This window comes from Macaca mulatta, chromosome 5 (assembly GCF_049350105.2).
Source record: "Macaca mulatta isolate MMU2019108-1 chromosome 5, T2T-MMU8v2.0, whole genome shotgun sequence".
NCBI lineage: Eukaryota > Metazoa > Chordata > Mammalia > Primates > Cercopithecidae > Macaca > Macaca mulatta.
The window spans coordinates 50,907,000-50,932,721 of record NC_133410.1 but is presented as its reverse complement, the minus strand read 5'-3'; the positions used below and the strand labels follow the sequence as shown (position 1 = coordinate 50,932,721).

The 25,722-nt window shown below is 39.5% G+C and overlaps 1 protein-coding gene across 50 annotated transcripts in view; it reads right to left on the bottom strand.

Annotated features, from left to right (window-relative positions):
• The window catches only part of SEC31A (SEC31 homolog A, COPII coat complex component), an 82,512-nt gene that overhangs the window by 34,021 nt on the left and 22,769 nt on the right, over positions 1–25,722 (bottom strand). For 20 of the 50 annotated variants that reach the window (XM_078003413.1, XM_078003416.1, XM_078003419.1 and 17 more), the window contains exons 8-19: positions 25,489–25,588; positions 16,960–17,121; positions 16,611–16,763; positions 14,214–14,450; positions 13,186–13,260; positions 12,429–12,467; positions 11,545–11,622; positions 7,635–7,710; positions 6,890–7,068; positions 4,506–4,632; positions 3,223–3,368; positions 765–938 (exon numbers count right to left, since the gene is read on the bottom strand). In XM_078003413.1, coding sequence (XP_077859539.1) covers positions 765–938; positions 3,223–3,368; positions 4,506–4,632; positions 6,890–7,068; positions 7,635–7,710; positions 11,545–11,622; positions 12,429–12,467; positions 13,186–13,260; positions 14,214–14,450; positions 16,611–16,763; positions 16,960–17,121; positions 25,489–25,588 — 1,546 coding nt within the window. The remainder of the gene's footprint in view (positions 1–764; positions 939–3,222; positions 3,369–4,505; positions 4,633–6,889; positions 7,069–7,634; positions 7,711–11,544; positions 11,623–12,428; positions 12,468–13,185; positions 13,261–14,213; positions 14,451–16,610; positions 16,764–16,959; positions 17,122–25,488; positions 25,589–25,722) is intronic. The other 30 variants (XM_078003423.1, XM_078003429.1, XM_078003436.1 and 27 more) reach the window with 2 other exon arrangements.

Below are 25,722 nucleotides of genomic sequence, written 5' to 3'. Positions count from 1 at the left end.
CACCCGTACTTCTACCTATGTTCCACGACTGGGTTTGGGTTCCCCTTTATTGTGTTCCACAGCATCAATACCCTTATTACAGTACTTATATCACACTTTTGGAATCCCATGTTTACTTGTCCATAGCCAACTTGAGTTTGGAGGCTTCCTAGAGGAAGGATCTTGGCAATCTTATTCACCATTCTATACCCACTTGTTGAATTGAATTGAAACAAGTATCGTTTTGCCCAAGTTTTATTGTGCAATAAATAAGGACAATGTAATTAGTTCCCTCTGCCCTGAATACATAAAAATATACTTGCCCACAGACAGTAGCAAACTAAAATGGCATACAGAATGAAGTTCAATACTATCTCGGGTGGAACACATGGGATTTAAAAAATGTTAACAGCTCCATTTGTTTGATTAAACATTAACATTTATAGTTTTTTGACATAAAAGATTCCCACAAAGAACTCTGTATGAAGAATTGGCATTTGGCTTTAGAAATAAAAAGTTGGTCTTTTCCCTATTCATTTTCCTAAAATACTATGTCAGTATGAAGGAATCTATCGCACTGCAAGATTATCCTATCTCTCTAACACAGCTTAGATATACCTAAAATGATCCCTGAAGAATTGTCAATAACATTTACCTGCAGTCAGGTTACAGAAATTCAACTGCTCCAAAACATTCCACCAACTAGTATGTTTATGTCTAATGCTAAGTGGTATCTACTGGACTCACCTTACTCAAACATTACAAAAATGGTCAATTCTAATTACCTGGTTGGTGTTGTCAGGAAGAAAAGCCAAGGCTGCAGCAATACTGCCCTGAGCTGCCAACAAATTGGCATACTGACTCATCTTCGCAGCCAAGAGAACTCCTACAGTACTAGTGTCCATGGCTTGAGTGAGTTGCACAGCTTTTCTCAGGATGACAACTTTCTCAATCAGATCCTAAATGAAAAAAATGAGTAACAAAACAGAAATATCAAGACCATGTATAAGAGGAAAAGATCAAGAGTTACTAAGATTTCTAAAACCCACTAAAAGTATAGTACCTGTTATCATCCCTCTTAGGAAAGTACAGCCACTATTTAAGCAAGTGAAAAGCTAGTAAGGCCTCTTACTTACGGATAGGGTAGGATAGGAAGGTTAGCGCCTTTTCCTAAATATCCTTAAGCTACCAGATACTTGTCTAGTGAGCTAAAACAGGCAAATACTCAAAGTGAAAATGACAGGCAGGTGTCTAAAGGTAGAAACTGTGTTCGAGCCTGTATGGGAGGAACTGTGAGTGAAAATATCTGATATGGTTTGGCTGTGTCCCCACCCAAATCTCATCTTGAATTCTAGCTCCCATAATCCCCATGTGTCATGAGAGAAACCCAGTGGGAGGTAATTGAATCATGGGTCAGGTTTTTCCAGCGCTGTTCTCTTGATAGTGATCTGATGGTTTTATAAAGGGCAGTTCCCCTGCACATGCTCTCTTGCCTGCCACCATGTAAGACATGCCTTTGCTCCTCCTTCACCTTGCACCATGATTGTGAGGACTCCCCAAACATGTTGAACTGTGAGTTCATTAAACCTCTTTTTCTTTATAAATTACCCAGTCTTGGGTATTTCTTCATTGCAGTATGAAAATGGACTAATATAACATCACACCATCTCTCCTAGAAAAATAGTACTACCATGAGGTGACCCGTAGACAGAGGCATGTGATTTCCAAAGGAGTTTACTATTTTAACTCAAAGTTCTCGTGTGCCCTTCAACACCAAATCTTCCCACAATGGGGAGCTATGCTTCTGGTAGAAAGCATAAGGATATCCTACCTTTCTGCCTTTCCTAAGTGCTTAGATCCAAAAGGGTAAAACAAGTGCTTTTCTCTCAGAAGCTCTTAAAAGAAAAACCTTGATTTCCTATCCTTTTTGTTTCAATAGAGTGATCTTTAAAGCAATGACTCTACTGAGAAAAACTCTTTCCAGACAGAGAAATATTATATGGTAAAATTATCATAAGACTCTTTGATTTGGCCGGGCGCGGTAGCTCAAGCCTGTAATCCCAGCACTTTGGGAGGCCGAGACAGGCAGATCACGAGGTCAAGAGATCGAGACCATCCTGGCTAACACAGTGAAACCCCGTCTCTACAAAAAAATACAAAAAACTAGCCGGGCGAGGTGGCGGGCGCCTGTAGTTCCAGCTACTTGGGAGGCTGAGGCAGGAGAATGGCGTAAACCCGGGAGGTGGAGCTTGCAGTGAGCCTAGATCCGGCTACTGCACTCCAGCCTGGGCGACAGAGCAAGACTCCATCTCAAAAAAAAAAAACCCCCCCAAAAAAAAAAACCCCCCAAAAAAAAGACTCTTTGATTTAAATGCTTAGAAAAAAATATCTAATATATAGTTAGTGCCTGAGAATAGTCCCCACATTTTCTACTTCCTCTCTTGCTTGTGTATTGGTGTCACATGGCAGTGGTCCCCAACCTATTTGGCACCAGGGACCGGTTTTGTGGAAGACAATTTTTCCACAGGCCAGCAGGGGGGATGGTTTCGGGATAAAACTGTTCTACCTGGCCTGTTCCATGAGGTATTAGATTCTGATAAGGAGGATACAACCTAGATCCCTCGCATGCACAGACTACATCAGAGTTCGTGCTCCCATGAGAATCTAATGCCACCAATGATGTGAAAGGAGGCAGAGCTCAGGCAATAATGCCTGCTCACCCACCACTCACCTCTTGCTGTGAGTCCAGGTTCCTAAGAGGCCACATACTGGTACTGGTTTATGGCCTAGGGGTTGGGGACCTCTGTTACATGGGATTCCATTTACCTCTCACTTTCATTTTCCCTTACCCATAAAGATTCTCTATTGGTATTGGGGATGCCTCCTATTCCTTTACCCACATTGCTTCTTTCTTTGCTCATGGCAGACAGAGCCACTGGAAGCAGACAGAGGAGCACACAGAAAAAGAGGTAAACCTGAGAGCTGTTTTCAATCCTCCTGCCACCTATTTCCCCCAATAAACTCCCAAATCACAACCATGATTTTACAACAGCTGCAACCCCATTTCCCTATCCTATCATCTCAAACTTTGCTTCTTTAAAGATAGTAATAAATGCATATAATTATACAGCAAAAGAAGTTCTTGAATGTACAGAAGAAATGAACTTACAGATTACAACTTGATGATAAGTAGGGTGAAAGACAACACTAAAAAGGAAGTGTCTTTTGTTTCAAAGATACTACCTGAAGAGACAAAGGGTGGCTTCCATCTTGAGCTTTAGTCCAACATGCAACTAATTTCTCTACATTCCCTGCACAAATATAGCAGAGACATGCTTGAGTCTGCAGGAGGCTATCTCCTTCATTTTCAAGCCTGGTTCCCAAAAGATCTATAAGTAAGAGGAAAATAAAATAAGATTATACCCAAGGTAATCTGTATATGAGGTTGTGAGCAGTTAAATAATATTTTCAGAAGCATGGATTATGCTTCATAACCAATGAATAGCATAAACAAAATCACTCTAAATGCTCAGTAAATATTCATTTGTTAAATGAATGGGAGTGAAAAATTGTATATAATAAATGATTTTACAAAACTATTATCTAACTGTACAACTAATTTTTATTAAATTAGAAAAACAATAAATGGTAACAATATTTGAAGAAAAAAACCCTAGAGGCATATTTGGAATAGATTTATCAATGGTAGCTAAGTCTAGTATAAATTACTTATAAAAATGCAGTTATGGCTGGGCGTGGTAGCAGGCCGAGACGGGGAGATCAGCAGAGGTCAGGAGTTCAAGACCAGCCTGGCCAACGTGGTGAAACCCTGTCTCTACGAAAAATGCAAAATTAGCCAGGCACGGTGGTGTGTGCCTATAATCCCAGCTACTTGGGAGGTTGAGGCAGGAGAATCACTTGAACCCAGGGGAGGCTGCAGTGAGCCAAGATCGCTCCATTGCACTCCAGCCTGGACAACAAGAGCAAAACTCCGTCTCCAAAACAAGCAGTTAGTATCTTGTAATTTTTATATTCTTATAATTCTTTCAAGGTAGCAAACGGCTATTTGTTTTTATACCAGTAGCCTTAAGCTTTTCTTGCAAATATTTATTCCTCAGCCACCAGTTTAGTCATGGCCTATAATGGTAATTTCTATTCTAACATTATCATTATTAATTTTACCATAGCTAACATTAAGTGAGAGCTACTTATGGTCTGTTTTACAGATGAATAAACTGAGGCTTAGAAAGTAATTTTTCATAGATCATACAGCTACTAAGTAGCAGAGGCAAGATTCCAACTCTAGTCTGTCTGAAACCAAAATCACTAAAATATTAAAAAAAAAAAAGAGTAGGTATGAAGATGTATTTAATAAATCTGAGAAAGGCACTGAAATGAGAACTTCTTTTCCTTTTTTGTGATTCGCAGATTTTAAAACGTCTCTAATAAAATTTGTCATTTAAGTTTATTTACAATATACTCTGCCACATATGTAAATGCAGTTAAATATAAAGCACATCTCTTACCACAAAGGGCTGAAAATTCATCTGGCTTCGCATAAGTCAACACAGCAGCTAAAGCCTCTCTCCAATTTTTAAGATCACAAGACTCAACAATCTCTTTCCAGTTCTTCATCACCACTGCAGTGATGAGCTTGAGAAAGAAAACAAAGGAAGAACTAAAAGTCTTTAACATAGCAATAAAAATTAATTCTGGCTAATTCATCGTGTCAACTATTTCATGTCAAATGTAGTAGCAAAATGAAGTATATTTTTGAATCAAATGACATAATAATGGTATTATTGTTCCTCAAGAAACAACAGCAACAACAAAAACAACTGACAACATATTTCATAAAGTGCTGAGAAGGAAAAACGTAAGATGCTATCAGAACCTTTAATAGAAAGGTGTAACCTGGTCAGATGGATCAGGAAAAACTGCCCAAGCATGTAGACTTTTGAAACGCGATCTGAAGAACAAGAAGGAATTAACTTCATCAAAAAGGAAAAAGCCTTCTAGGCCAAGGGCACAACAGATGCAAAGTTCCAGTGAGAAAGGAACATGCAATGAGTGAGGGAGGAACTACAATGTAGCCACTGTGGCTAAAAGATAACAGAGGAGAGAGTGACATGAGATGAGGCTGATGGGACTCAATACTGGTACAACTTTTATGAAAACTAATTTCCATAAAAATTACTTTTTTTATGATGTAGAAATAACATCAAGTAGCCACAAAAAACAACGAGATCATGTCCTTTGCAGGGACATGGATGGAGCTGGAGGCCATTATCCTTAGCAAACTAACACAGGAACAGAAAACCAAATACCGCATGTTCTCACTTATAAGTAAGAGCTAAATAATGAGAACATGTGAACACATGGACGGGAACAACACACACTGGGGCCTATTGGAGGGTGGGAGGAGAGACAGAATCAGAAAAAATAATTAATGGGTCCCAGGCTTAATACCTGGGTGATGAAATAATCTGTACAACAAACCCCCATGACACAAGTTAACTCATAAGTTTGTTAGATAACAAACCTGCACATGTACCTCTGAACTTAAAATAAAAGTTAAAAAAAAAATTTAGACCCTCTGTGCCAGAAATTCCTCTTCTATGACTCCAGTTCAATTTAAATAATCAGAAATTTGTACAAGTCTTTAGGCACAACAAAGGTGTTTATCATTATATAAACAAAGGTGTTTATTTCTATTTGGAAAATACTGGAAACTACCTAAACATAACAAAATAAGGGAAGCATTACATCTTCTTACCATAAAATATTATAGAGCAATTAAAAAAAAATTTTTTTTTTTTGAGACAGAGTCTTGCACTGTTGCCTGGGCTGGAGTGCAATGGCGTGATCTCAGCTCACTGAAACCTCTGTCTCCCAGGTTCAAGTGATTCTCCTGCCTCAGCCTCCCTAGCAGCTTGGATTACAGGCGCCCGCCACCAAGCCTAGCTAATTTTTGTATTTTTAGTAGAGACAGGGTTTCACCATGTTGGCCAGGCTGGTCTTGAACTCCTGACCTCATGATCTGCCTGCCTTGGCCTCCCAAAGTGCTGGGATTACAGGCATGAGCCACCGCGCCCGGCCACAATTAAAAATTTTAATAAGGCCAGGCACAGTGGCTTACGCCTGTAATCCCAGCACTTTGGGAGGCCGAGGCAGGCAGATCATGAGGTCAGGAGTTCAAGACCAGCCTGGCCAACATGGTGAAACCCTGTCTCTACTAAAAATACAAAAATTAGCTAGGCGTGGTGGCGGGCGCCTGTAATCCCAGCTACTCGGGAGGCTGAGGCAGGAGAATTGCTTGAACCTGGGAGGTGGAGGCTGCAGTGAGTCAAGATCACACCACCGGACTCTAGCCTGGGTGACAGAGCAAGACACCATCTTTATTTTTTTTTATTTTTATTTTTTTTTTTGAGACGGAGTCTCACTCTGTCGCCCAGGCTGGAGTGCAGTGGCGCGATCTCGGCTCACTGCAAGCTCCGCCTCCCGGGTTCACGCCATTCTCCTGCCTCAGCCTCCCGAGTAGCTGGGACTACAGGCGCCCACAACCGCGCCCGGCTAATTTTTTGTATTTTTAGTAGAGACGGGGTTTCACCGTGGTCTCGATCTCCTGACCTTGTGATCCGCCCGCCTCGGCCTCCCAAAGTGCTGGGATTACAGGCGTGAGCCACCGCGCCCGGCAAGACACCATCTTTAAAATTAATAATAGATAACAAAACAACAAAACTAGAATAATCATGCCAAACTGTCAACAACTATTTCCAGGTCAAGGAATTATGAATGAGTTTTTTAAATTCTTTGCTGTTTTCTGCATTTCAGTTATCTATAATAACAGTGTATTGTTTTTATAATTAGAAAGATAAATACGTTATTGCTTATTTTTAAAATAACATACCCTGGTAATTTTGCTTTGGGATTTTGCGAAGTATTTCTTCTGGGTTCGAGCCAAGAGTTCTTGTCCACCTGCTATGGCCAATATGATGGCATCGGCCATGCGGTTATCATGTAAACAAAGGTCAACAGCACTCTCAAAATTGCCTGTTAGCAAAGCCTGAGTAATTAAACCATCAATGTCTGCAACAAGAAAATAATACATCCAAGTTAAATATTGAGTTTTTGTTACCAAAACCAACAACAAAGTACTACATCTATCAATTTTTATACACATACATGAATGGAGACCACAACACTAATTTCTGATTACTAGTGGATTAATTTCTAACACAAGCTATTGGTATTTATGGAAAAGATCTACAGAAATATGCTGAGATAAATATAAAATAATACATTTTCCAGACTGCTTTAACTGGAGTATCAAAGATCACGTAGGTGTCTGAACACACCAGCCTTCCCACGACACTGATTACATATACGGTACTAAAGGAAAAGTGAGTTCTTTCTCACACTGTACCACCTGTGACAAAACTTTTTTTTTTTTTTTGAGATAGCGTTTCACTATATTGTCCAGGATAGCCTCAAACTCCTGGGCCCAAGCGATCCTCCTGCCTCAACTTCCCAAGTAGCTGGGACTATAGGCATGCACCATGGCACCTGACTTGAAGCATTTTAACTTAAATGCAGGAACTATTTGTTTTCCAATGGTTAAAAAAAATTAGAAATCAAAACCAACAAGTACTTACCCCCACTGACAGAGATATTAAATGTTCCTCCAGATGAGGGTAGAAATTCAGATTCTTCTTTTTCCTCTTTAATGTGCTAAAGAGATGAAAAAAGCAACAATTTAGCCAGAATAAAACTGTGGAATGATTTACTGACAAAAAAAAATTTACACATGATTCTTCATCTACAGACTAGATGACATACCAAGTTATTCCAGAAAAGTTCTCAGATCCAAATTTACACTAAGATCTATGACTTCCCTAAATATTACCTCCCATTATATAATCATAAATAAAATCCAAGGTCATGAAGAATACTGGTTAAGCAGGCTGGGCACAGTGGCTCACATCTGTAATCTCAGCACTTCAGGAGGCCAAGGCGGGCAGGTCACTTGAGGTCAGAAGCTCGGGACCAGCCATGCCCAACATGGTGAAACCCCGTATCTACTAAAAATACAAAACTAGCCGGGCATGGTGGCGCGTGCTTGTAATCCCAGCATTTTGGGAGGCTGAGGCAGGCAGATCACAAGGTCAGGAGATCAAGACCATCCTGGCCAACATGGTGAAATCCCATCTCTACTAAAATAAAAAAAATTGACCAGGAGCAGCGGCTCATGCCTGTAATCCCAGTACTTTGGGAGGCCGAGGAGGGCAGATCACGAGGTCAGGAGATTGAGACCATCCTGGCCAACATGGTGAAACCCCATCTCTACTAAAAACACAAAAATTAGCTGGTGATGGTGGTGGTGGTGTGCACCTGTAGCCCCAGCTACTCGGGAGGCTGAGGCAGGAGAATCACTTGAACCCAGGAGGTGGAGGTTGCAGTGAGCTGAGATTGTGCCACTGCACATCAGCCTGGCGACAGAGCAAGACTCCGCCTCAAAAAAAAAAAAAAAAAAAAAAACACTATTAAACAAACTAACGTGTACATATTCATTACTGGTATCTCAGTAATGAAGCCGAAGAATCTTTGTTTTCTTAGGTAACTATGAGTGGCTCAAAATATGGAAAATATATTTTTATTTTTATTTATTTAATTTTATTTTTTGAGAGGGAGTCTTGCTCTGTCTCCCAGGCTGGAGTGCAGTGGTGCGATCTCGGCTCACTGCAAACTCTGCCTCCTGGGTTCACGCCATTTTCCTGCCTCAGCCTCCTGAGTAGCTGGGACTATAGGTGCCTGCCACCATGCCCGGCTAAGTTTTGTATTTTTAGTAGAGACAGGGTTTTAACATGTTAGCCAGGATGGTCTCAATCTCCTGAACTCGTGATCTGTCCTCCTCAGCCTCCCAAAGTGCTGGGATTATAGGCGTGAGCCACCATGCCAGGCTGGAAAATATATTTTTAAACTACACTATTTTAAAATTTTAAAACAAACCTGCTTTTACACATCTAAGAATTCCTGTCCACTACATTTGATTATAAGGTGCTTTTGTTTTAAATGAATCATAAAAAAAAAAAAAGAATAAAAAATCACTTGGTACCCACAACGTAAAAGCAATATATTATTTATTAATACACTTAAATTCAAGTATACATTTCGTTTTCACTCAAATTAGTCGTACCTGGAACAGTGGGCTAGTCTGGTAAAAATAAACACAGTTCTGTTATAATTTCTGAGACTACCTGCAAGACTGATTAAAAATAAACTCAATGCTTTCTTTAGAAAAAATATAATGGAAGCATTTTGCAGGCAAATAATTTTAAACGCTTTCTCTCCCATGCATAAAAATTCAAAATAAGACAAAAATATATCAGAGATTAGAGATAAATTTTTAAAGAAAAACACAGCTTTCTTACATGAGATGAAATATCTATCTTCCGTGCTATATTATCTACACATCTGAATGTAAATATCTAGTATTCAAAGTCAGTGGCACTTTACAACTGGGTAATTTTAATGCAGAGTACAGCACTGCACCATCTGCAAATACACTTAATTATTAATGTTGACTATTACAGGAGAATATCTATAACCCTAATTCCCTTTCCCCAACTAAAGAGAAGCATTTGGAATTTAAAAACTCCAAGAAATTAAGAATTTAAGTTATTCACATTAAGGAATAAATCAGACACACTGATCTAATTACATTCACTAACAAACTTGCATAAAAATACTTTTTTTTTGAGACAGAGTCTCACTCTGTCACCCAGGCTGGAGTGCAGTGGTGCATTCTCAGCTCACTGCAAGCTCCACCTCCCTCCCGGGTTCACGACATTGTCCTGCTTCAGCCTCCCGAGTAGGGACCCGCCACCACGCCTGGTTAATTTTTTGTATTTTCAGTAGAGATGGGGTTTCACTGTGTTAGCCAGGATGGTCTCAATCTCTTGACCTCGTGATCTACCTGCCCTGGCCTCCCAAAGTGCTGGGATTACAGGCATGAGCCACCGCGCCCGGCCATTTTTCTTTTTTTTAAGTCACTATTTCTCCAATTTGCTTTCTAGAAATGATTTATCCTTATTTATGGACTTCTGAACTAGATATAAGGTCAAAAAATGCACAATTTATTAGGTAATGAGTGCCTTCAATGTGTAAGCTACTATGAAACAAATAGCTCATCAAGACAAAGGGGAAGATTTTATCTCCTTAAACACATTTTTTTCAAAGAACCAAAGTACACATTGATGACTACTATTTCATTAAATGCATATTTTCCTTACCTATTATTCATGAGTGCATTCCCAAATGACCCTCTATTTGATAATACATAGTCTAGCTGTACATAAATGAAAGTACATTTCTCTATGTATCTTACAATTCTGTTTAAATATTCTCAAAATTAGTTCTTTTCTTTTTTAAATCAGACAAGGTCTTGCTCTGTCACCCAGGCTGGAATGCAATGGTGTGATCATAGCTCACTCCAACCATGAACTCTTGGTTCAAGTGATCCTACCTCAGCCTCCCAAATAGGTAGGACTACAGGCATGTGCCATCCTGCTGGGTTAATTTTTTTTTGTTTTTTTAGAGATGGGGTCTCACTATGTTGTCCGGGCTAGTCTTGAATTCCTAGCCTCAAGTGATCCTCCCACCTTGGCCTCCCAAAGTGCTGGGATTACAGGCATAAGCAAACATCATGCCTGGCCTAGTTCAAATTTTTAGTAAGATTTTATCCACATTCTTTATTCTCTTGTTAATAAACTCTAGGAGATCCACTTCTAAGGAGAATGATTTTTGCAATCATCTTGTAATAGACTAAATTTACTGAATTATTTTTATAACTTAGTAAAAAATTATACAAAACATTCCATAGTCAAGATATTGCAAAGAACAATGAAAAAGCCAAAGATGAGATGAGAAGAACTTGTTGATTAATTTTCCAAGATGATATAAAATTAGAAAGCAAGAAAAGTAAATTATAGATTTGTTCATTAGTGGTTAAAAAAAAAACACCCAGAAAATTAAAAGGAAAAATTAATGATGTAACTCTGTGTTCAAGGACTCTTCTTAATTATTTACAAAAATTATCAACTAAGGACACATTTATTGAAAATCATGACAGTAAGTTTAGTGAAATATCCTTTACTTCAACTCCATGTTCAGTACTAATTCAGAGGCCTATGCCACTGATAGTTGGCCCAAAATTATAGGCCAAAAAAAGACATTAACTTTACATGCAACACAATGAGGATTTCTGAATAAAATCTCTTTTCAGTTTGACATCCTGATAGTCATCTGACCAAATTATGTTAATCTCACATCAACTGTTAGTTTTAAACCATATAATCCAGAAACAAGGTTGGAGAACAAGAGTCTGGAGATGATACTTTTATCAGTATAGGTAAATAGATTCCTATCCTAAACATCTCAAAGAAAACAATTTATTTCAACTTAATTTTGCCACAAGTAGTCAAGAAAATTTTTCTTATTTTAATGTGAGATACACAAATATCACAAATTTGTCCAGTATAATATGAAAAAAAAAAAAATAAGTACCTCTCCCAAGAGCTGCTCTTCAGCAGCAGGGCTCTCCTCCCCATCACTCTGTGCTACTTGGTCAGAGTCTTTAAGAGCCTTTGGTACACAAAACAATTACAGGGGAAGGTGAAAAATGTAGCATTAAAAGGCTGTTAGTGAACCAGGAAGACAAAAGACCCAACCAACAACATTCAGAGCTAGTTTAATCATAAAAAGCAACAGTGAGTAAATTTATTTGAGAATCACCATTAGAGGAAAAGTAAAGAACTATTACTGCTAACACTTTCCCATTCTTTTTTTTTTGAGACAGTCTTACTCTATCACCCAGGCTGGAGGTCAGTGGCACGATCCCGGCTCACTGCAACCTCCGCCTCCCGGTTCAAGCAATTCTCCTGCCTCAGCCTCCCAAGTAGCTGGGATTACAGGCATGTGCTACAACATCCGGCTAATTTTTGTATTTTTAGTAAAGACAGGATTTCACCATGTTGGTCAGGCTGGTCTTGAACTCCTGACCTTGTGATCTGCCCTCCTCGGCCTCCCAAAGTGCTGGGATTACAGGCGTGAGCCACCGCACCCAGCCCACTTTCCCATCAATTTTTTTTCCCCGGCAAAAAAACAAACAAAAAACAACAACAAAAAAAACTTTAAGTATTTGAGTAGTCATTAATTCTGTTTTTCCTCCTTTACAAAATTCAAATATGTATGTCAAGAGAAAGGAATGCTCCACCAGCTAAGCTCATGCTATTTTTAAAATGAGAATTATTAACTTATTAAAATATCTAGAATAAGCATTTATTTTTATACTATGAACCATAAAACACAAATTTCTTAAATGATATTTCCTTCTTTGTTATGACCTAGCCAAAGTTTTAGAAGGTAGCTATTTTTAAAGGCCTTCTTACCACATCGGCTCCATCCACTTTGTTCAAGGCCAAAGCAATCTGAAATAAAAATAACAGCTCACCTACTACATGGAATTCTATTTCAGAGCATCCAGCAAATGTTCACCTCTTGCTTCTCATTGGCGAAAATCCACAAAAGTTCTTATAGGAATAGTATGTTTAAAAAAACAATAAAAGCTATAACTGGTTCTCCACGGTTCTAGCTTCTTTCACACGGAAGTGATTAGAAATAATCTGACAATCATTCTATTTCCTCATTTTCTGCCATCAGGCATGCAAGTATAACTTTCATATATTAATCTCTTACAAGCCTAAAAAAGTTACAGTCTCAAGAAGTTTAGACTACGAATAAAGTTAAATATAAAACTCTAAAGGAGTCAGCAAAGACACAGCCACTAAGGAGTGGGGTTGTGATGTGATCTTAGTTCTGCTGGACATCAAAAGAGCACTAAACTTCAATATGCACTTACAGTGCACGGTATACCTCTATCACACATGCAACAACCTGCAATGTTACAGAAAACTCTTGTCATTTCCAAAGAATGATGAAAGGCTAATACAAGTATGTATTCAAAACTCTGGCAACCACTGTGGGTAATAATGGAGAATAAAAAAAGAAAAAAGAAAAAATGCTGGCAACCAAACACAAATTAGTATTAAATGTTTATTGGGTGATTTAAGATAATCTGTGTCAAACTTTATTTTTTTAAAGTGTGATTCATAAACAGCATGCCATCTAACTTTCCCGAAAGTTTACCTTCTTTCCTAGATCTTCTTTCCTGTATCCTAGAAGTTCAAGGTATTTTCCACGAGAATCATCCTCAAAGTTCACCTTTTAAAAAAAAGACATATTCTTAAAAGAAAGACCTACATTTAAAGGCCAACTTTTTATAAGAATGAATCAAATTCCAAAGAGAATTATTAAAATTATCTGAAGTCTACATTCTAAAGATTCATTGTTAGAACGAATCTAAAGAATAGTGGGTTTTTTGGTTTTTTTGTTTGGAGACCCAGCCTCAGGAGGTCCTGAGAACATGTGCCCCGAATCATTTTTTTAAAATAAGTGATTTTTTAATAGTAAATATACTAGTAATTAATTATTCTGGTTGAATAAAGTTTACTTTTGAACAGTAAGTTTTTTAAATACAAACTTATGTTCAAAGGTTAAATTGATACAAAACTCAAACTATGTGGAATATTCTATGTCCTAAAATTCTTTCCCAAAATTATTACAAAATATAAATTATTTAATTTTAGACTTTAACCTACCGTATTCAAGACTGCTTTACTTGAAAAATCAGTACTGTATAAAGAAATAGACATTCCAGTGCAGGCAAAATGACCAACAAGGAAATTCTATTTGTTACTCTATCCTAATTCCTCTTAAAGTAAAAGGAAAAATGCCTCCAACCTCTCTCCTCTATTCCTCTTCCTTTTTCCATTTTCCTTAACTAGATCTAATATAGATATTAAATATTCTATGTTTTCATTATAGTAAACTCTATGTACTAATCTTCAAAATAGGTATGCTGACTATGTCTCTCTCCTCTAAACAGATCTATTTTTGTTTTCTTATTAAAAATGTATTTCGTATTACACTTTTCAAAGTAGAGAAGGAAAAACTCTGGACACAGGTTGTATGCTCTTTATAAGGCTTCTTAATTTCATGATGAATTGCTGAAATCACACTTTTTCAATTCTTTAAAAGGAAGACAGATTTAGAATATAATGGAACAGTTAAATTTGCAGATAATGAAATAATACAGCCTTAAATAGCAACTTTACCTTCAAAAAGGACCACACATTTTTCTCAAATTCAGTCTGAGAAGCATCAATTTTTTTTTGGCAATAATTGATAAATCCTTGTGACTGCACAGCCTGCTGAAGTTGGTCTGACCGGCTGAGGAACTCCTTTTCTGTTACAACCTGACTAATGAACACATGGTGCTGCTGCTGCTGCTGCTCAGCTCCCTGATGAGAAGGCATTCTAACATTCTCAAATGTAACCAGTTTGCCTCCAAACTATAAAAGAGAGAATGAACAAACTCAGTGTTAACCCGAGGATATGGCCAAAAACAGTGCTTATAAAGTGGCCTAAACAGATAATCTGGATGAAATTAGTTGATACCACCTCTCATGCGCCACAGTCTGACATCACTTCAATTTCTGTTCTAGATGAAATGTACTTTTTTTTTTTTGAGACAGAGTTTCACTCTTAGTCACCCAGGCTGGAGTGCAAAGGCGGGATGTTGGCTCACTACAACCTCTGCCTCCTGGGTTCAAGTGATTCTCCTGCCTCAGCCTCCTGAGTAGCTGGGATTACAGGTGCCGGCCACACGCCTGGCTAATTTTTGTATTTTTAGTAGACAGGGTTTCACCATGTTGGCCAGGCTGGTCTTGAACTCCAAACCTCAAGTGATCCACCCAGATACAGAAGACCAGATAGGATGATGAGAAGATTAAGTAGATCCAAAGAACAAACTTATGAGTGACATAAAACATATTCGAAGGTCTATTTTAGGAAGATTAATCTTGGAATATGTAGTAAAGATTAGAGAGGAAAAAGACAAGCAACAAATATGCAATCAAGCTATTAGAAGTCTGGTGTGAAAGAATTAGGCAAAGTGTCAGCAATGTAAAAGGAAGAAAGAAACAAACAAACAAAAAGTGCTAGAGAGGATGTGGAGAAACTAGAACCCTTGTGCACTATTAGTGAGAATGTAAAATGGTAACGGTATAGAGGTTCTTCAAAAACTTAAAAATAGAACCATCGTACGATCCAGCAATCCCACTTCTGGGTATATGTCTCAAAAAACTGAAAACAGGATCCCAAAACGATAATTACAAACCCATGTTCACCACAGCATTTATTCACAATAGCCAAAAGATGGAAGCAACCAAAATGACCATCAAATGAAAGGATAAAAAAAATGTGGTATATATATATATATACAATGCAATATTATTTGGCCTGTAAAAAGAAGTAAATTCTGTCATGCTACAACACAAATAAACCTTGAGGACATTAAGCTAAGTAAAATAAGCCAGCCACAAAAAGACAAGTACTGCATGATTCCATTTATATGAGTAATTTAAAGTAGTAAAACTCCTAGCAACAAAGTAGAATGTGGTTACCAGGGATTCAAGGGAAAGAGGAAATGGGGAGCTGCTGTTCAAGGGCACAGAGTTTCAGTTTTGCAAGATGAAAAAGTTCTAGAGATCTGTTGCACAACAACATGTATATAGTTAACACTACTGTAGTATATATTTAAAAATGGTTGTAGTGTATATTTAAAATTGTTAAGATAGTAAATTTTATATTACGTATTTTTTACAATAAAAAAAGCTGACAATTAAAAAAGAAAGCTAAAAGGATGAAGAGGAGGGAGGACACTCCCTGTGAAAAGAAAAGAAAAGAAAAGAGAAGAGAAGAGAAAAGAAAAGAAAAAAAGAAGGGAGGGAGGGAGCGAGGGAAAGAGCTAGAGAGACAGAGAGAGAGAGAGAGAGAGAGAGAGAGAGAGAGAGAGAGAGAGAAGGAAGACACATTTAAAAAAAAGGGAGGAGGGCCTGGTACAGTGACTCATGCCTGTAATCCCAGCACTTTGGGAGGCCGAGGCAGGTGGATCACCTGAGGTCAGGAGTTCGAGACCAGCCCCAGTCAACATGGTAAAACCGCATCTCTACTAAAAATACAAAAATTAGCCAGGTGTGGTGGCGTGCACCTGTAATTCCAGTTACTCAGGAGGCTGAGGCAGGAGAACTGCTTGAACCCAGGAGGCGGAGGTTGCAGTGAGCCGAGATTGCGCCAGTGCACTCCACCCTGGGCAACAGAGCAAGACTCTGTCTAAAATAAAAAAATATTTAAAAAAAAAAAGTGGGGGGAGGAACATAGAGTGTTGGCTACACAACAACAATGTAAATGTACTTAATGCCATTGAACTGTACATTTGAAAATGGATAAAATGATAAATTTTATGTATATTTTACCATGTTTTTAAAAAAGGGAAAAAAAAGAGTAGGTTCCAGTTTTTCAGAGAAATCATTTTGAATGATGAAATACCCACAAATACATCTCAAATCCCAACTTAAACCCCGACTTCTTCCATCAGAGTGATCCTGTAATAACACTTTGGTATAAAAAGTCCTTTGTGACTATGGACCATAAAAACAAAATCCACCTACTGAAAAAGAAGCACCAACAGGCCTTCGAATCCACTTGGGCGGCTTCTTCAGAGGCAGCACTATACTATGCTGAGCAGTCTGCTGTGGAATTTGTAATGGAGGAAGGGGCTGTCCTGTGCCGAAGGGATCAAGATTCCCAAAAGATGATGAAAGCTAAAAAAGATTAATAACATGAGAATCTGACCATACACAAACTATCTTTCATTTTTTTCCAGTCATATCCAAAAAAATTTTTGATCACAATTGTCCAATTAACCAGCAATGTTAATCAGTGAAGTCATTTCAAAATATTACACAACATGTACTTTTTTCAGGCATTATAATAGAAAACTTTAACACTTCCTATTACCTTGTCAACTTGTTTCTGTCTTAAACCGTCTGTGCTTCCTCCCATGATAGAATAAACACTGATACGCCCATCAAACGAAGCAGCTGATAAGACAGCAGGATTTCGGGGACACCACTGAATATCGAAGCACCACTGTGTGTTGGTGGGAAGTTCATATAACACCTGGGCCAACAAAAAACAAACAACAACACTCAGAAAATGGTGGTGTGGGGAAAAGAAAGAGAGATCAGACTGTTACTGTGTCTATATAGAAAGAAGTAGGCCGGGCGCGGTGGCTCACGCCTGTAATCCCAGCACTTTGGGAGGCCGAGGCGGGCGGATCACAAGGTCAGGAGATCGAGACCACGGTGAAACCCCGTCTCTACTAAAAATACAAAAAATTAGCCGGGCGCGGTTGTGGGCGCCTGTAGTCCCAGCTACTCGGGAGGCTGAGGCAGGAGAATGGCGTGAACCCGGGAGGCGGAGCTTGCAGTGAGCCGAGATCGCGCCACTGCACTCCAGCCTGGGCTGGGCGACAGAGCGAGACTCCGTCTCAAAAAAAAAAAAAAAAAAAAAAAGAAAGAAGTAGACATGAGACTCCATTTTGTTCTGTATTTGAGATGCTGTTAATCTGTGACCCTACTCCCAACCTTGTCCTTGCAAGAGACATGTGCTGTAGTGACTCAATAAATACTGAGGGAACTCAGAGACCGGTGCCGGCGTGGGTCCTCTGTATGCTGAGTGCCGGTCCCCTGGGCCCACTTTTTCTTTCTCTATACTTTGTCACTTTGTCTCATTTCTTTTCTCAAGTCTCTCATTCCACCTCACAAGAAACGCCCACAGGTGTGGAGCACCAGGCCACCCCTTCATCTGGTGCCCAACGTGGGTGCTTTTCTCTAAGGTGAAGGTATGCTCGAGCGTGGTCATTGAGGACAAGTCGACAAGAGACTCCCGAGTATGTCTACAGTCAGCCTTGCGGTAAGCTTGTGCGCTCGGAAGAACCTAGGGTAACAATGGGGCAAACTAAAAGTAAATATGCCTCTTATCACAGCTTTATTAAAATTCTCTTAAAAAGAGGGGGAATTAAAGTCTCTACCAAAAATCTAATTACGCTATTCCAAACAATAGAACAGTTTTGCCCATGGTTTCTGGAACAGGGAACTTTAGATCTAAAAGACTGGGAAAAAATTGGCAAAGAATTAAAACAAGCAAGCAGGGAAGGTAAAATCATCCCACTCACAGTATAGAATGATTGGGTCATTATTAAAGTAGCTTTAGAACCGTTTCAAACAGAAGAAGATAGCGTTTCAGTTTCTTATGTCCCTGAAAGCTGTGCAGTAGATTGTCAAAGAGGCAGGGATAGAATCCCGGAAAGGAACAGAAAGTTCCGGTAATGGCTCGGTCAATGCAAAATGTTGACGATAATCAATTACAGGAGGTGATATATCCTGAAATGTTAAAGTTAGAAGAAAAAGGTCCAGAACTAGCAGAGCCATCAGAGTCTAAACCACAGTGGCCAACTCCTCTTACAGCAGCTCAGATGCCTGTAACTTTACAACCTCAAATGCAGGTTAAACAAGTACAAACTCCAAAAGAAGATCAAATAGAAAAAGATAGAGTCTCTGTCATGGCAATGCCAATCCAAATACAGTGTCCACAATATCAGCCGATAGAAAGTAAGACCCAGCCACCAGTAGCCTATCAATACTGGCCGCCAGCCAAACTTCAGTATCGGCTGCCCCCAGAAAATCCGTACGGACAGCCAGGAATGTTTCCAGCGCCACAGGGCAGGGCGCTATAGCCTCAGCCGCCCACCATGAAACTTAATCCTACAGCACCACCTAGTGGACAGGGTAGTGCATTACATAAAATTATTGATGAGGCAAGAAAACAAGGAGATATTGAAGTGTGGCAATTCCCAGTAATATTAGAATCAAGACCATCTGGAGCAGGGGCCCAAGAGGGAGAGCCTCTCGTAGCTGAAGCCAGATATGAGTCCTTTTCTATAAAAATGCTAAAAGGAATGAAAGAGGGAGTAAAACAGTATGGACCCAACTCTCCTTACGTGAGAACATTATTAGATTCCATTGCTCATGGACATAGACTCATTCCTTATGATTGGGAGATTCTGGCAAAATCATCACTCTCACCCTCTCATTTTTTACAATTTAAGAGTTGGTGGATTGATGGGGCACAAGAACAGGTCCGAAGACATAGGACTGCCAATCTTCCAATTAACATAGAGGTAGATCAACTATTAGGAACAGGTCAAAATTGGAGCACTGCTAGTCAACAAGTAATAATGCAAAATGAGGCCATTGAGCAAATTAGGGCTATCTGCCTTAGGGCCTGGGAGAAAATCCAAGACCCAGAAATCGCCTGCCCCTCCTTCAATACAATAAGACAAGGCTCTAAAGAGCCTTACCCTGATTTTGGCAAGGCTTCAAGATGCTGCTCAAAACTCAGTATCAATCGGCTCAAAGGGCAGAGTTGGTTGCAGTCATTAAGTGTTACAAGATTTTAATCAACCTGTTAATATTGTATCAGATTCTGCATATGTAGTACAGGCTACAAGGGATGCTGAGACAGCTCTAATTAAATACAGCATGGATGATCAGTTAAACCAGCTGTTCAATTTATTACAACAAACTGTAAGAAAAAGGAATTTCCTATTTTATATTACTCATATTCGAGCATACACTAATTTACCAGGACCTTTAACTAAAGCAAATGAACAAGTTGACTTACTGGTATCCTCTGCATTCATAAAAGCACAAGAACTTCATGGTTTGACTCATGTAAATGCAGCAGGGTTAAAAAACAAATTTGATATCACACGGAAACAGGCAAAAGATATTGTACAACAACCCAGTGTAAAGTACTATACCTGCCCACTCAAGAGGCAGGAGTTAATCCCAGAGGTCTGTGTCCTAATGCATTATGGCAAATGGATGTTACACATGTACCTTATTTGGAAAATTATCATATGTTCATGTAACAGTTGATACTTATTCACATTTCATATGGGCAACCTGCCAGACAGGAGAAAGTACTTCCCATGTTAAAAAAAACATTCATTATCTTGTTTTGCTGTAATGGGAGTTCCAAAAAAAATTAAAACTGACAATGGACCAGGATATTGTAGTAAAGCTGTCCAAAAATTCTTAAATCAGTGGAAAATTACACACACAACAGGAATTCCTTCTAATTCCCAAGGGCAGGCCATAGTTGAAAGAACTAATAGAACACTCAAAACTCAGTTAATTAAACAAAAAGAAGGGGGAGACAGTAAGGAGTGTACCACTCCTCAGATGCAACTTAATCTAGCACTCTATACTTTAAATTTTTTAAACATTTATAGAAATCAGACTACTACTTCTGCTGAACAACATCTTACTGGCAAAAAGAACAGCCCACATGAAGGAAAACTGATTTGGTGGAAAGATAACAAAAATAAGACATGGGAAAATAGGGAAGGTGATAACCTAGGGAAGAGGTTTTGCTTGTGTTTCACCAGGAGGAAATCAGCTTCCTGTTTGGAAACCCACTAAACATTTGAAGTTCTACAATGAACCCATCGGAGATGGAAAGAAAAGCGCCTCCACGGAGACGGAAACACCGCAATCGAGCACCATTCACTCGCAAGATGAACAAGGTGGTGATATCAGAAGAAAAGATGTGCAGGAAGTCAGGGACCCTGAACGAAGGGACCAGCTGAAGCCACGGCAGAAAAACATAAAATGTGAAGATTTCAAGGACACTTATTAGTTCCCCAAATTAATGCTTTTATAATTTCCTATGTCTGTCTTTAATCTCTTAATCCCATCATCTTCTTTGTAAACTGAGGAGGATGTATGTCACCTCAGGACCCTGTGATGATTGTGTAAACTGCAAAAATTGTTTGTAGAGCATGTGTGTTTGAACAATAGGAAATCTGGGCATCTTGAAAAAAGAACAGGATAACAGCGATGTTCAGAGAACAAGGGAGGTAACCTTGAACTGGCCGCCGGTGAGCCGGATGGAACAGAGCCATATTTCTCCTCTTTTTAAAAGCAAATAGGAGAAATATCGCTGAATTCTTTTTCTCAGCAAGGAACATCCCTGAGAAAAAGAGTGCGCTCTGAGGGTAGACCTATAAACGACCCCCTCAAGGCGTGCTGTCTTTTAAGGTCAAAGCCCAAGTGATGAAATAAGCCCTAGTCTCCTGTAGCACTCCCAGGCTTATTAGGATGAGAAAATTCCCACCTAATAAAGTTTGGTCAGACAGGTTGTCTGGTCTCAAACCCTGTTTCCTGGTAAGATGTTATCAATGACAATGCAATTTTAATTTTAATTTTAACGCCATCCTGTGGTCAGTGATCTCATCCTGCCTCCACTTGCTTTGTGATATTTTATGACTTTGTGAAGTATGTGATCTCTTGTGTTGGTACCAGAAACTGAGGCAACTGCAGGAGGTGCTGATGGCCTTGCAAATCTTAACCCTGTCACTTCGGTTAAAACCATCTGAAGTATGACTATTGTAAATTTCGTATGAATCCTTGTATGCCTGTTCTGTTTGCTGTTAGTCTGCCGGTATACCCAACAGTTCCAAAGAGACAGCGACCATCGAGAACGAGCCATGATGACAATGGTGGTTTTGTTGAAAAGAAAAGGGGGAAATGTGGGGAAAAGAAAGAGATCAGACTGTTACTGTGTCTATATAGAAAGAAGTAGACATAAGAGACTCCATTTTGTTCAGTATTTGAGATGCTGTTAATCTGTGACCCTATCCCCAACCTTGTCCTTGCAAGAGACACGTGCTGTGGTGACTTAAGGTTTAACGGATTTTGGGCTGTGCAGGGTGTGCTTTGTTAAACAAGTGCCTGAAGGCAGTATGCTTGTGAAAAGTCATCACCATTCTCTTAATCTCAAGTACCCAGGGACACGTACACTGCCAAAGGTCGCAGGGACCTCTGCCTAGGAAAGCTAGGTATTGTCCAAGGTTTCTCCCCATGTGATAGTCTGAAATATGGCCTCGTGGGAAGGGAAAGACCTGATCGTCCCCCAGACTGACACCCGTGAAGGGTCTGTGCTGAGGAGGACTAGTATAAGAGGAAAGAAGGCCTCTCGGCAGTTGAGACAGAGAAAAGCATCTATCTCCTGCCCGTCCCTGGGCAATGGAACATCTCAGTGTAAAACCCGATTGTGTGTTCTGTTTACTGAGAAAGGAGAAAACCGCCTTAGGGGGGAAAGTGGGCCGTGCTAGCGGCAATGCTGCTCTTTATGCACTAAAAAAGTTTATGGAGATGTTTGCATATGCATATCAAGGCACAGCACTTTTCCTTAAACTTATTCATGTCACAGAGATCTTTATTCATATGTCTTACTGCTGACCTTCTCTCTACCATGATCCTATTATCCTGTCACTTCCCTTTTTCTAAGATGGTAAAGATAATGATTAATAAATACTGAGGGAACTCAGAGACCGGTGCCTGCATGGGTCCTCTGTATGCTGAGCGCCGGTCCCCTGGGCCCACTTTTTCTTTCTCTATACTTTGTCTCTGTGTCTCATTTCTTTTCTCAAGTCTCTCGTTCCACCTAACGGGAAACGCCCACAGGTGTGGAGGGGCAGGCCACCCCTTCAGTATGGCCACTTCGTAACCAAAACACCTGAATGAACGTGGTCAACAAGTATAGCTAAATTGAACAATTTTTTGTAGAAAGTATCTGTAGCCAGGAAAAAGAATACTAAGATTTTTTAAAGTACAAGAATGATTCATTATGATGACCTATTCTGATTAACAGGAATGTGACTTAAAATTTCAATCGGATTTGAATAAACACATTTTAAAAACTGAGGTTCTTGTGTTCAAAATAGTGGATGCATTTGAAAAACCAGCACACTCTATTAGAGTCACCTTTTTTATTTTTTGCAACAGGGTCTCGCTCTGTTGCCCAGGCTGGAGGGCAGTGGCAGCGACCTCAGCTCACTGCAACCTCCACCTCCTGGGCTCAAGCAATTCTCCTGCCTCAGCCTCCCAAGTAGCTGGGATTACAGGCACCCGCCATCATGCCCGGCCAACTTTTTTATTTTTAACAGACACAGGGTTTCACCACGTTGGCCAGGCTTGTCTTGAACTGCTGACCTCAAGTGATCCGCCCACCTTGGTCTCCCAAAGTGCTGGGATTACAGGCGCGAGCCACCGCACCCGACCTAGAGCCAACTTTTTAAACTCTAAAAGATTAGTGATGTCCTGTCCAATTGTTTTTGTCTGGTAAGACCCAAACAACAACCATATTTAGGTTACTTGAGGATCAAATTTTAAAATCAATCTTGAGAAGGAAGAATTCACTAAGAAATTTGACTTTTAATCACGAGAGAAAACATGTACTGTACACACCCTTCCTATCACTGCAGAATCCTAACAGAATTCGGCATTATCAGCTTCCTTTAGAAAGAAAATGACAGAGAAAGAACTATAGAAAATGACCTATATGAGGCCGGGCGTGGTGGTTCACGCCTATAATCCTAGCACTTTGGGAGGCTGAGGTGGGCAGACCGCTTGAGCCCAGGAGTTCAAGACCAGCATGGGGAACATAGCGAAACCCCATCTCTACAAAAACAAACACAAAATTGGCCAGGCATGGTGGTGCATGCCTGTAGTCCCTGCCATCTGGGAGGCTGTGGGAGGACTGACTGAGCCTGGGAGGTCAAGGTTTCAGTGAGCTGTCATGGTGCCACTGCACTGGGAAACAGAGCAAGACTCTGACAAAAAAATAGTAATAGTAATAAAAAAATAAATAAATAGAAAATGGCTTATACGAAAGCTTTACAATGTAATGCCTGTTGTGAACTCAAAGTTAGTAAGGTGGTTAACTGCTATTCATAGAAGCAACACCTTAGGACTTTACGATAAGTCAAATGAACTTAACTCTGGTTTCATGTGACTTTTTTTTTTCCTTTTTCTTTTTTTTATTTTTGAGACAGGGTCTCACACTGATGACTAGGCTGGAGTGCAGTGGCACAATCACAGCTCACTGGAGTCTTGACCTCCTGGGCTCAAGCGATCCTCCCACCTCAGCCTCCCGAGTGGCTGGGACTACAGAACACGCCACCACAGCCACCTAATTTTTGTATTTGTTATGGAGATGGGGTTTCACCAGCCAGCCTTGGCCTCCCAAAGTGCTGAGATTACAGGTATGAGCCACCACACCTGGCCCATGTGACATTTAAAATGTTTAATTTTATTAAAAAATAGAATTAATTGAAAAGGTATTTAGCCTGCTCGTGTCTTTGGTATTTATTTTGTTTGGTAAGATATGCGGTTTGATAAAACTTAGATCATTTATCTATTCCTTATTTGTATTTGAACAAAATCCAATTTTTTAGTTGTAGCATGTACTAAAAGTTTCTTCCTTCAAAGTCCAAGCACACACAACTAATCATAGGCAAAAATTCATCTAATTAAATTATATAATAGAGAAAATGATGACAGAATAGTAAGTTCCATGAATTTTGAATTTACTTGGCAAGGCACAGTGTAAAATTAAGATTTTTGTTATTCATCCTACAAATGATATGCAGTAAAATTTATTAATTTTTTTCTCATCTCCCCTAATGTTAATGATTCTATATTTTATATTGTTACATCCACGACTCTTAAACCAGAAACCAAATAACTAAAGGGCTTGTTTTAATTTTAACAATATAGATGAAAACTTATCAAAGACACTATTTTTTTTTTTTTTTTGAGACGGAGTCTCGCTGTGTCACCCAGGCTGGAGTGCAGTGGCGCGATCTCGGCTCACTGCAAGCTCCGCCTCCCGGGTTTACGCCATTCTCCTGCCTCAGCCTCTGAGTAGCTGGGACTACAGGCGCCCGCCACCACGCCCGGCTAGTTTTTTGTATTTTTAGTAGAGACGGGGTTTCACCATGTTAGCCAGGATGGTCTCGATCTCCTGACTTCGTGATCCACCCGCCTCGGCCTCCCAAAGTACTGGGATTACAGGCTTGAGCCACCGCGCCCGGCCAAAGACACTATTTTTATTAGCATTCTATCAAACTACATAAGCACTAGCAATAATCTACCTTCACATAAAAAAGGTAAAAATATAAAAGCTATAATTTATATTCTTGCTTTATCATTCAGAAGAGAGATTGGAAAACTATATCTACCAATTTCCAGAAGTGAAACATGATCCTCAGGAATGGTAAAGCAGACAGAAGATGTAAACCTTGAACAATCCTACATCGAAGATACTGATTCCCATAAACCACATGTGAAATAAATCAAAGTATTTCTGAGTCTAGGTAATAAATACATTATTGGAAATGAGAAGGGGATGATTACTAGTTTAAAATATACTATTTCAATTACTGATTTTTCTGGTTAAAAAGCTGAGCTTAGATTATGTTCCTGATAAAATTGCAGCCAAATAAACACTGCACACACACCTCCACATACTTTTCACATAGTAATCCACTAAAGAATCCACATAGAAAATTTCTTATGTAGCCAGAAGTAACATACTACAAGGGCTACAAGGTTGAGAAACATTTCCTCCCCATACCTCTCCTGTGTTTGGATTGGAGCAGAGAATCTTAGCATCTTTTCCACAGCTCAGTAACAATTCAGGATCCGCCATGCTCCAAGCAATTGCCAAAATCCCCCTATAAAAAACATAAGGAACAAGGAAATTAATTAATCTTAAGAAAACCAAATCTCAATTATTTCTGCCTAGGCTTTGGAGATTCACACATTGTTAACAGAAATATAATTAAATGCAAGAGTTTCAACGCCGGGC